This window comes from Phodopus roborovskii, unplaced genomic scaffold (genome assembly GCF_943737965.1).
Source record: "Phodopus roborovskii unplaced genomic scaffold, PHOROB, whole genome shotgun sequence".
Taxonomy (NCBI): domain Eukaryota; kingdom Metazoa; phylum Chordata; class Mammalia; order Rodentia; family Cricetidae; genus Phodopus; species Phodopus roborovskii.
Genome location: NW_026125974.1, coordinates 386,279 through 399,308, shown reverse-complemented (window position 1 = coordinate 399,308; position 13,030 = coordinate 386,279). Strand labels below are relative to the sequence as shown.

At 33.1% G+C, this 13,030-nt stretch overlaps 1 protein-coding gene across 1 annotated transcript in view; it reads right to left on the bottom strand.

Annotated features, from left to right (window-relative positions):
• Glra2 (glycine receptor alpha 2) overlaps positions 1-13,030 on the bottom strand; it is a gene marked incomplete at its 3' end in the record, with an annotated part of 68,399 nt that overhangs the window by 30,942 nt on the left and 24,427 nt on the right. The window contains exon 3 of the mRNA XM_051179232.1: positions 2,967-3,034. Within this exon, the coding sequence (XP_051035189.1) occupies positions 2,967-3,034 (68 nt within the window). The remainder of the gene's footprint in view (positions 1-2,966; positions 3,035-13,030) is intronic.

Genomic DNA, 13,030 nt, shown 5'->3' with positions numbered 1-13,030 from the left:
GAATATTGGAGAAATAAGTTCTGCTGTTTATAAACCATCATGTTTGTGCAGCTTTATAGCCTGACCCACTTAAAACAAGTCACACCAACTAGACACCAAGGCAAAGTTTCTGTCATTTTGTAAGTCAGAAATTTTTTTAATAATAGAGCAAATGCCATACTATTATGAATATTGAAATATCACTAATTTGGGGGGACCATAAAGCAAATGATGCATTTGAAATAAAGGAAGTGGGGATCATAAAGGAGAGTTTGGAGGTAGGATAGGGAAGGGGGAAATTATTTAATTATAATCTCAACAAATGAAAAATAAACATCCTTTGTCATTAAATTCCATGAATATTTTGATCTTCTTCATTTTTGTGGATCAGTTGCCATACATTTGTCTCCTTTATTTCCATATACACATAAGTTCATTACTCCACAGATAGAATTTTGCCATTGACATATAAATTTATGCACATATTTATACTTGACAGTGTTACCATTTATCCTTTCTTAACTGAGCACTAGCTTCAACCTATGTTAAAGGCTAAAATATAACACAGAAATCAACAGTGTTCCCTTAAATTGATAATATGATGACTTTTTCTACACCTGTGAGCATGACCATATACATTTATCTCACATATTAAAATGTAACTTTTTAAAGTCCTCAATGCTATTCACTAAAGTAATCAAATATGTCAATAAACCAAGAAAATATCAGTGAAAGCTGTATTCCTAGACTTCTGTTTAATTCTTGTACTATTTTGCTTTGCTTTATTTTCTTCTCTAGCATTTTCTCAGACATCTCCTTTCTTCATACTCTTCTGTGTCACTGATGGATAAAGTGACTAAGTAGCATCCTCTGGTGAAGATGAGATGTTTGGTGAAATATCACTAATTTAAATACTTATTTGACCCAATCTATTTTTTCAAGTAAAGTTTGATTGGACTGTGTTCACATCCATTTGCCAATTCCTATCTTAGATGATATAAGAATTTGTTCTTGGACATAAACATGATAAAATTTTGGTAAAAAGTTTTTTGTTACACACCAAAGCAATGAGAAAACAACATATATGTATTTTCAAAACCAGAAGCTTATTGTTACATAAAAATCTAATAAGTTAAATAAAAGAAGTAACACTCTTCTAACATGCAATTTGATTTATGTCACACAGCAGATGGATAGGCTGTTGACTTTACCTTTGAGTAACGGTTTCCTTTTCTCATAGAAAACATGTCAAAGGACACTTACTAAGTGGTCTGGAAGCACCTAAGCAGCCCATTTACTAAACAGCTCTGTATGTCTTAAAGACTGAGGAAAATTGGGTATCCATTGCTTCCATTTTCATCTCCTTAAAAGCTTAGCTTTTTGTATTGATGAACACTGAAAAGGTGCATATTTACATTTTTGATTGGGAGTAAAATGCAATGGAGAGTTTTAATCAAGGCAACTTAGGAGTCTAATTAATGCAATTAGCATTAGGTCGTGCAAATATAGTCATTGAATGCCATCGTGTAAAGTTGGTAACAGTGGGCTACTGGAAATGTTGTCCTTCATTTGAAGGTAAAAGCAATAGAAGATGAGACAGAAACTGAGTGTCAAGGCCAGATGAGTTACTCTCTTCATGCTTACTTTTTCTTATGCATGACTCATAGCCCTATCAAAACTATCTCATTTAGGTAAAATTCTTAGTGTACTACATACCCTGCTAAAATCTTATTTCTGGACAATGCTGTTTCAGAGAAATGTTAAAATTGGTACTAGATACACATTATTTTCTAAGTTTTGTTAATAAAACTGAGTATTAGAGGTAAATTATTCCTTCCTTGTATTAAAAACACCACAAAGTAGAGAAACTCATTAAACACTATCTTAGAAGTCTTAAAGAGAAAATCCACAGTTTTGACTTCTTAATGGAATCATATGTTCATTTTTCCCCTCTTGAGTTTTGTAGGTTTCAGCTACTATAATACTTGGTCAAATTTAACTATTATTTCATTTTGGTCTCACCCAATATAATGGCAATATGATTAATAACCATGTAAACTAATAGCAAGAAACTGACTAAATAAACCATGTGGATAACAATGAAATATGTTGCTCCATTTGTAATCTCCATGCTGTAACCTATGAGCTGTGTGGGGTTCAGTTAATGATCTAATGGTACAGATTACTGGCATGAAGCCATTGCAGACACTGTGTAGTATATGAGTCTACTTCTCATATGTAAAAGGTGTTTTCACCACATATCTTTAATGAGTATTTTTCATGCCTTTATGTTTTTCAAAGATGTTCTTATTTTTAGAATTGCTGTAATCTTAATATTTCTTTTGCCAACTAAATTGTGTATGCATATATGAAGACGGGAATATATATACATGCTCTTATGGATCATTCCCTTCTGTGATATAAATGTGCAACAGACAGGCTTCATGATATCCCAGCTTCCATGATAAGTAAAAGACTGGAAATGCCAAGCATGTGTCAGACTTAGAAATTGGTACTCATGACACATCAGAAATGCAGATACTTTAAAACTCCTAAATACACATCATGTTTATTTCTATTCATTCTAACAAACTTAAAATTTATGTGTTTACAGCATTGCTCTGGGATAATAGGTAAAACACCATTGGGTTTTAAGTTGTAACTCCTTGAAAAATGACTTTCTGAAGTGAAGGTGTATAAATGTCTGTTTTTAGAGGGTGGTGATGTTAGAAATTGGCACTCAATAAATGTCACATAAATATGCAACATTGCTGTGATCCCATATCCCACTTCTTCACACGATGGCTTCAATGCTCAGTCCCACTCACCATTGTAGTTTCTGCTATTGACCCAAAGCTGTTGATAAATATGTTGCAGGTAACATTTACAGGAGGCCCTGTAAGTTGAACAATAGAAAATTTGACAGGTTGTGTTCATAGAATAATTGAGTCTCGCTTTTCGCTTGCCAGTGGCACTGTAGCACTTACCATGGTGGTTTCTGTGACTGATCCAAAACTGTTGATAAAAATATTGCAAGTAACGTTTACTGGAGGACCTGCAGAATGCAATAAAAATATTGCAAAAGATATTGAAGCAATATTACAGTTCCTCAACACCTGTGGTTATAGATGTAAATAAAATTAAAATGATGATGAGACTGCAAATAAAAAAATTGCCCCAAAGTGCATGATAACTTCCCACTATTACTTTGAATAATGGCAATTAAATAATGGCAACTTACCTCCAAAGAGTTTTGAATTTGGAAAATATAAGGTAAAATTATTTCATTGAATTCATCAGCAGAAGTTTATGCAAAAATAGCTATTTGGTTGACTGCTTTTCTTTAATCCTTAAATCATCAATGTTTTAGATATTATCAATAATGAAATAACCTGGATCATGGGATCTACAAGGGGCTGAATTTAGGAGTTCAGGTGTATCTGAATTATCTCTCTTTACTTATAATGCCTCTGAATTTACTCCTTTTCTTCTATATACCCTCTGAATCAGTGAAAAAAAACTGTACCAAAATACAAAACAAACTAAACGAATTTGCATTAAGACACATGCATGGGCAGAAATGTCACTAAATATCCCTACTGTTGCCAGAGTAGATTTGGTATTAAGCAAGGCATGCCACATTATCTACTCTTCTCTCCATATATGCAAAACTAGACTGCCACTAGCCTTCTTCTTGCATTTTGTCACCAGGTAAGTCACTGTTTGATGATTCCCTTCCTTGTGTTTTTCTGGGAATATGTTTATTGCCCCTGTAGGCATTTACCCCAATAATTTAAGATAGGAAAATCCTGCTGTGGACTATCAATCCATTTACTGTTTTCCTCTGTAGGCATGTATTCCTCTTTACTTGACAAATTCTCATCATTTGAGTACAAGCAACAACCTAGTTGCCTTAGTACCACTACGTTCTAAATGAAGATGAGTTTGACATGAGGCCTTCCTCACAAGCTGGTAAGGGAAAAAAGTAGTCTTTCTCTTCCTTGGACGCACAATTATATCCCAATTTTTTCTGCTAGTAAGAAATTAATTAGACAAGGAGGGACAAATATGACAATTTTTGTGTTTGTTTTTTCCCCTTTTGTCACAAATAAATGCTTCCTCTTAGATTAGCTTATTGGTTACAGTTTATGAATCTTTATAAAGCAAAGTAGAAAACAAATGATGAGAGAACAAGAATGTTAAAAACCTGTAAAGCCATTCCAAAAATGTTCATCAAACTTACTTTACATTAGTATAATATTTTAAAGACAGACTTGAAATTATAATCTTGGTTGGCAAAGTATTATACATTATCTATGTATCTGGTCTACCCACTTGGCATGGAAACATTCATAAAGTTGAGCTGTACTATCATTTGTTTTGTTTTTCTTGCTAACTGGCAGTGTAGGTGTGTTTCTGGAACCTAAAATACATTTTAAGCTATCATATCCTAAGCACATTACCATCAAGTTCAGAGGGCTGAAGGTTAATAGGCAAAATGCTTTGCTATGTGTCCGAGGACTCAATCCCCAGAAACCACATCTTCAAAAATCCAAGTGTATTGGTGCATACTTGTAGCCCCAGAACAAAGGATAGGCAAAATCTTGGAAACCAACTAATTCTGATCTACTTTGTTGATTGCATGCCAGTGAGAAACCCTGTCTCAATAAAAGTGGACTTGAAGAATAACACCTGAAGTTCCCTCTTTCCTCAAGATGCGAAGAAGCACATGCAAGTTTACCTACATTCACAAGCATGTACACCTACATTGTTTACTAAATCATCTATACTATTGCTGCTTCTGAAGGTTCATTCATTGATATGACAAGAAAATTCTTCAGGCTTCCAAGGAGGACTAAAGACTAATGGTTCTCAAAGAATCCTTCATGCTGTCAGTGTCAGAGTGACAGTTGAAACACTCAGCCTCATGGATTTTCACTCTGGTATGAGATAGGTTCTGTTGTATTAATCCAACTGTATAATCTAGCCCATGTAATACATTCTCTTTTACTATTTAATCATTTTATCATTTCTTTTCCTCTACTGAACAGTGACATAAATTGATTTACTCAAGATCATAACATATTTAAGTAGCAGAAACTGACAGACTTTAAGGATTCTTTTTTCTTAACTAGAAAGGACAGAATTCCTGAAGCCAATGGACATTTGTCCTAATTGGCTTCTATCCTAATGATAGGGGTACCTAAATACTAACATTTAATCCATAATTTCCTCAGGTTGAAGGATTTTTTTGAAATTTGCATTTAAGAGTTACCCTAGTATGTACCAACACATTTTGTATTTTAGTCCAATAATCTCATTATACATTTTGATTGTCAAGAACATAGCCCTTAGATGTGATTACCAATGAAATGACTACTCTTTAACATGTTGAAAGAAAACATTGACCTCTCTGATTGATTTATTAGCAAGAGGGTGTTATTTCACAGTGAGTTGGATGAGAATCACACAGAAAACATAACTGTCCTGTCTTTCTAATTACTCATCCCTAAATTCTTCCCTTTCTTGTTTCCATTTTCTCCTCTTATAATTTTGTTTTTGTGGCAGAGTTATCTCTCTAGTCCTCATTTTCTCTTCTCAAATCCCTCCTTCTTTTCCTCTCACTTACAATCCCCCTTTACTCTTTTCTTTTCTTCCTACAATATTTAGCATTCTGGCCCCAACTCACTTGAAAGGCATTTCCATGAATCTGTAGATTATGGTGGGCAGTATTAATGTTGTTGAAATACTAAATTTGCCTAATGATATACATGAGATGCCATTACAATTATTTATTTATTCCTTAATTCACATCAGTAGTATTTTGTATTTTTCAGTGTACAAACCTCCAATCTCTTTATTTAGCACATATATAACAATTTATTTTCTTAAATTTTATTGGAAATGGACTTTAGTGAGTACGGTATAAGTAAGTGCATATGTAAAGGAGCAAGAAGTGTATAAGTCAGACAACAGTCTTGAGTGTCATTCTTTAAACACTTTCCTCTTATGAGATTCAGGCTCTCCCCTTGGACTAGAAATTTATCAGGCAAGGCTAGACAAACCATAAAGCTACCAGGGATTCACTCATTTCTGCCTCCCACCTTAGTATTGCTAGAATTACAAGTTCATACATGCCTGGAATTGCAACTGTGTGCATGCCACTGCACATGACTTTACACTAGTTCTGGAAGCAGGAATGCAAGTCTTCATACTAACAAGACAAACATGTTACCAAATGAGCAAGTTATACCCACCCATGTTTATGTTTTAATTTTCTTGTGATATATTTCCATAGAATTCTATAGAATAAATAACTTATTTTTTCATGACGGCCTTCATGTTGCAATTTTGCTGAATGCATCATTTCTAGTAGCTTTCAATCAGGTACTGGAAGGTTTTCTGTACATCCAACACTATCCTTTGTGAATGGAAATAATTTTACTTCTTCACTTTGAACTTGGACACCACATTTTTAAACTTTTTTTTGTTCAGTTGCTATTGATAAAATCTCCAACATCATGCTGACTAGCAGTTATGAAATAACAAATTGTTTTTGTTTGATCATAGCAGAAAATCTTTCAGAATTTTCCCTCAGGGAACACTCATATTTACATTGTGTTTCTAAGTGTAAATTTTCATAAATGCCCTCCACCAAGTTCAAGAAGTCCCTTTCTGTTCCTAACTTCCTTGTTGTCTTTTAATCCATAAGTGATTTTGAATTCTACAATTGCCTTTTCTGCATTAACTGAGATAATTATGACGGTTTCCTTCATTCTATCAATGTATTTTTCTTTGAGTTTTTAAGTTGGCTCATTCATTTTCTATTTTTTGGAAAAAGTTGAAAATAATCGGTATCAAGTCTCTAATATTTGATACAACTCAAAAGACAAACCATCTGGTCCTGAAGTTTCCTTTATTGGGAGAGCTTTGATTAGTGTTTCAGTCTTTTTATTTGTTGTATGTCTGTTGGAACTTCCTAGTCAATCTCAGGTCTGTTAGGTAATTAGTGAGTTTTAGGTATTTTTAAATTTCACCTAACTTGTTTCTCATCTTTAAAATACCTTTTCTTTCTGTAAGGCCAACAATAACTCAGTAGAATTCAGATTTTTATTATTTGAATCATCTCCATTTTTTCCTTTGTCTACCTAGCCAAATGCTCGTTATTTTGTTATTTCTGTAGAAACTTTGAAAGACCCAATGTTTAGTTATGTTGTCCTTCAACTTTTTTTCTATTCTCTGTTTTTTGTACTCTACTCTAATATTAAATTCCTCTTCATGATTTGGGTTTAGTTCTCCGTTCTTTTTCTCATCATTGAAGTATAAATATAGATTATTAATTTAATATTTTTCTTCTTTTCAATATGGATTTTGCATTATAATTTGTTCTCTAATCTTCCTTGCACCCTGTAATTTGATATATTGTGTTTTTTTTTTTGGTTTATCTCTCTCTCTCTCTAGATTCATGGGTTGTTTAAGAATGTGTTCATTTCTAAGACCTTGTGAAATTTGTAGTTTTCTGTATATGATTCTTACTCCCCCTGGTTAGAAAAGATACTTTTAATTATTTCAAACATCAAACATTTACTGAAACTTACTTTAGATCTCTGAAAATATTCTGGATGTAATTGAGGAAATTATAATCTGCTGCTGTTGGTATTTTCTTACTGATCTCTCTGTGTATACTGTCTTCTGTATTGAAAATTGTGCATTGATATGCTGTTGTTATAGAAATGTTTGTTTCTTCCATTAAATCTATTAATGTATGTTTCATCTATTTCAGAATTCTTGTGCATGTTATTAAAAAGTTCAACAGGTCTTCTTTGTGCTCTTAGACATTAATTAATGCTAACAACAGAGGAAATGAGCCAGTCAATATATAAACCATGAACTAAAGACCCATGCTTAGTCATCCTGTTTTGTTTATTTTGGGGGTAATCATAGGATTGAGATTAATATTGTTTCAAAGAGGGTATTGAATAGAATCATTTTAGTGGCAATAAATGCTATGATTAAGAACATTTATAGAGAGGATATAGGGGTGGCTAACAACTTAAGAGCACTTGATGCTTTTTCACAGGACCTGGGTTCAGGTCCAAGCACCCACATCAGGAAGCTCATAGCTATATGTAACTCCAGCTCTAGGAGATACAACATCCTTTTCTGTTCTCTGTCATTATTGCATTCATATGCACATCAAACACAGACACATACACATGAATAAAAATGAATATAAAGTTAAAGAATATTTGTTAAAAATAATATTCAGATATATAAATGCATATGTTGGGAATTGTTCTATCTTCTGGTGAAATGACCATTCTATAAGCATATGTCATGCTCTCTTCAAATATTCCTGTATTATTCATATGTACTTTCAACTAGTCTTATTTATAAAAATTTGTATGTATAACATAGTATATATTTGTATTCACCAGAGCTTTTTCAGGTAGCAAGAAACATTACATAATTTTTAAATGTCTAAGCTATATTTTCTTTAAAAGTAAGCATCAAGAAAGGACCTGGTATGACACCAAGACAATTAGTCATTAATGCTTAGTTTTGTCCCAGATATTTTCCAAAATCAATTTTGTGTGAAAGATTACTTGCAAAGAAAGAAAGAAAGAAAGAAAAATAGTCTTTGCATTCCAAGATGAAAATGTCATGCTTTTCTCTCTTGTCACAAACACACAAGTATGGCATTTTCATTTTTCATTTTATTTCTTGTAAATAATTTAGCATGTCTTCAAGTATCACAATTGCTTTGGTATGAGTCCCTTGTAGGGAAATGGAAAATTAAGTGTTGCATATAGAAGTTAAATTTCCTGTGGAATAAATTTTATTTTTGTCTAACAGATGAATCATTCCTGTTGACTCAAGAGATAAAAAAAAACTAAATCACAGAAGAATTAAAAAGATGTAGATATAAGGGCTAGAAGTTTGATATCTTGACACAAGTAAGTACTATTTTTTAATAATTTTTGTTACATGATGTCTTGATGCTCATGAAAAAGGAGGTCTTGGAAGATAGTAGGACTGCAAGGAGGAATGTCTTGTCATAGTGGTGATCACTTGGTCATGAGAGATTTAAAAGCACATAATATGAAAGAAAGTATAATTATAAATATCATCATACTTTAAAAACAATCTAAGCAATTATAATAACTTAATTAAAACTCCACCATGAATTAACTATATACCATTGATTATTCTATCTATACTTTCAGGAAGAAAAAATTATTCAGAGGTAAATGATAGACTGATTAGTTCATAAACGTTAGTGTAGGACCAGCTTTATTGATGGAAATGAGGAAATTTCCATTCAGTATAATGAATTAACTCATAGGAAATGGTAGCAGACATATGTTCTTCCCACTGATGACTACCAGTTATCAGTTGATTTCATAAAATGTTATAGGTCATGAACAGATAGGCATATGACTTTGATGGATCTCAGAGAAGAGGAAAATGTTGGCAAATTGCTGTTACTGTATACTGTGGATTTCTCCTTGGTTTAAAGAATAATAGGTTGGGGTACAGCATTTCAAGTTGGGTGACTACTTTTTGTTGTTATTGTTTTGAGTCATAGTCTATGTAGTATTGGTAAATACTACATAGGTGGCCCCAATAGATAACACCTTTCTGCCTCTGACTTTCAATTATAAGTACGAACCACCATGCTGATTTTATAGGTGAACACTCAAAAGAAATCGGTATCAACAATACACAGGAGCATCAAATAAATTAATACTTTCTTGAAAAAAATGTAGACTTTGTATCATAGTATTCAAAAGTATATTTGAAGTATGATGGCTACAAGTCTGCCTTGTCTTCAGGACTAGCTCTGATTATTACCACCTGTTGATTAAACAGATCACACAAACGTTCTGAATTTATTAGCTCTTCTTTATCATAGGATTAGTGATAATAATTGTGAAAATTAATAGTATTTTGTAACTAGTATATATTTGGTCAGTAAATAGCTATTAATAATAGTAATGCTCATTATATTACTACCATTGTTAACAACTTCCTCAAATTGTCAAAATATATCCATTAAGAAAGTGCATCACCCGAATCATTTATTTTTTATACATATTACTGTTTTTCTTGTATATATGTCTGTACACCACAACTGTGTCTGGTGCCTCCAGAGGACAAAAGATGGCATTAGATTCCTTGGAACTGCAATTATGGATAGTTGTGAGCTATCTTGTAGGCGCTGGGACCTGGGCACAGTGCAAAAGCAATATGTTTTCTTAATGGTTGGACTATCTCTCTAATCCTTCCTCCCCACCCCTAAATCATTTTAGTGTAAAGTTAACTGAAATCTTAATACTATCCTTTAACATTCTATAATACTAATATTTACTGACATGTTATTCTTATCAATTTTCTCTGTAAACACAGATTCTTTTTCAGCTTTACAAACCTTTTTGGCAAGAACCCACCACTCTCTACAACATTTTTCTCCTAGAATTGTGCATTAATATCATGTCTGTAGAAGCCATGTAGCCAGCATTGTTTTGCAATGATTGTTGTTGACTTATTTTTTTAATAGTGTGTGTCAACCTTGGTGTCATTGGTGCTTGGATGTAGATAATTACTGGTTGTGGGGAGTTTTCCTTATCATTATAAAGTGTTTAGCAGCATCTGCAGTCTCTATCAACTAGGTACCAGAAGCACCTTACATCTGGAAATAATATGCCCTCATATTTACAATTGTTCCCCCAGCATAAACTCTCCCTCAGTTGAGAAGCACTAAGTTATAAAAATGAAAGTAGATATAGCAAACTGAGTGAAAGGGATATTCAAGGATCATGTGTTATATGGTAATGAAATGAATGATAGAATATTCTTCTGCTTTCTAAACAGATGTTAATGGTACAGTGAAACTACTTCTTAGCCATCTGATTTTCCCATGATGATGTTTATATTTAAACAAAACTTATAAATGAGAAATTGCCTATACACATTATGGGCAGAAAGTTAGTAAAATCTCCTCGGGGCTCAGTGAGGTATGAGGAAGAAGAGACAGAAACATTGTAAGTTTAAGAGAGAATGGATGACACCAAGAAAATAGGGTCTCCCAGATACAATAAGATTGACACATATACGAGCTAAGAAAGGCTGTGGAAATATACAAAAGGCCTGCACAGGATCAAGACAACCAGGGTCCCAATGCTAACGGGAAAGTAGACACAAGCTCACATTCCTAACTAAGAAGCTGTCTGTAATTGACATCTGCTTTACAAGTGAAAATTAGTTTTCTACAGTGGAATCCTACTGGGTATATAAATCACACTTAAGGATAGGTCCCATGTCCAGCATAGATGGCAAACACAAAATGAACTAAATGTATTTTTTGTATCTATTTGTCTTATTTTGCTTTGTTTGGGCAATTTTTGTCTTAATGGTCTTTGTCTCCTAGATTATGGTTTTTGTGTTTCTATGGTGTGTGTGTGTGTGTGTGTGTGTGTGTGTGTGTGTGTGTGTAAGTGTACATGTGAGAGTGCATGTGTTTGTAAATGTGTATGTGTAAGTGCTCATGTGAGTGTGTGTGTGTGTGTATGTGTGTGTGATGTTACAGATATCATCTGTGTTGGTGTTTCTTACAATTTTAAAAATATTTGTTTATTTGTTTTCTAAAGAGAGAGAAAAGGAAGAAAAGGTGGAAATGGATGGATGGGGATTTGGTAGGGTCTGGGAAGAGTTGGGGAATGATGATAATATTATGTATGAGAATTACTTTCAATAAAGGGAACTGTTAAAAAAAAACAAGGCAGTGTCATAAACCTCAGAATTTTGTGTTTGTTCATTATAAATTACATTCCAAATTAAATTGGCAGACATTTGTTGCAATTGATGTATTTTATTCTTAGACACCTCCAGTCGCTCATAACATCAAGTATTGATTGAGTGCCCATTATATTTCATTATATTTGATCTTCTAGTTCTCATTTATAATTAGTTGGTGAATTGTGGAGCTAAATATGAGAAATCCAAGCATTAATGATGAGTCAAAAACAATTTACAGAAAACCTCTTGAATCATGCTTTGGGAAATGCCAGCTGCAACAAGAAAAAAAGCGTGTTCCAAACCAATTGTCTCCAAAGTACATTTTTCATACAAATAAACTGTTTCCTTTTTGTTTATTACAAGTCCATAGTGACTATTAAGTAGCTATTAATATTTGGGGAGATTCAGAGTACTATGGTTTTTGTACTAGGCCAGTTTCTGGCTTTTAAGATCTTAGAATCAAAATCTTTAAGCTTAATTTATAGATTTAATATATAATATATATCTATTTCTGCCATAATAAAATGTCATCTGACAGAGAAGTGCTGCAAAATACAAGTTTCCTTCTGTCTTTGGTGGATAGCTTTAGATAAGAAATGAAGATCCAGTTGCTCTGAGAAGAAGACAGCCTTAAACGCCATTTAAAATCAGTGTAGAAATAAGGGAACCTGAGAATTTCTCATGAACTCAAATGACATTTCCCTTCATTTTAGGAAGTTACACAAATAGAATTAAACACTGCTTTTTTTTTTAAATTGAATCCTCTACTACTTTGGAAAATGAATAGCAAGTTCATCAACTTGTTAGGTCTTAGCAAATTGAAAATAGATTTTTGGCATTAATAATTTGTAAATAAGAAACTATGCTGTTCTCTTGGTTATAATAGTCTTTCTTGGCACTTCCCAAGTCCTAGATGCTTTTCCATGTTGTGCTGTTCTCTATTTTATTTTATAATTCTCTAGCTTTTTGTGGTATGCTCTATACAGGTCATGGCTTGTATCTGTTTCATTGGTATGGTCCCTGCCCTGAGTACTCAGTATAATTTTGATAGTACAGTAAGCACTAAATAATGTATGCAATTAACCAAAAGTATGAAACTTTGTGTGAGAAAGCAAGAGATATATTTATTTCTTCTCCTTCAAAGGGAATTCACTGGAATGCTAATCTACATATCTTAGTGGTGAAGTGAGTGTTTAGCTCATGTGGAGGTTCCTGAATTCAATTTCCATCCCTCCTCCCCACACATAATTCA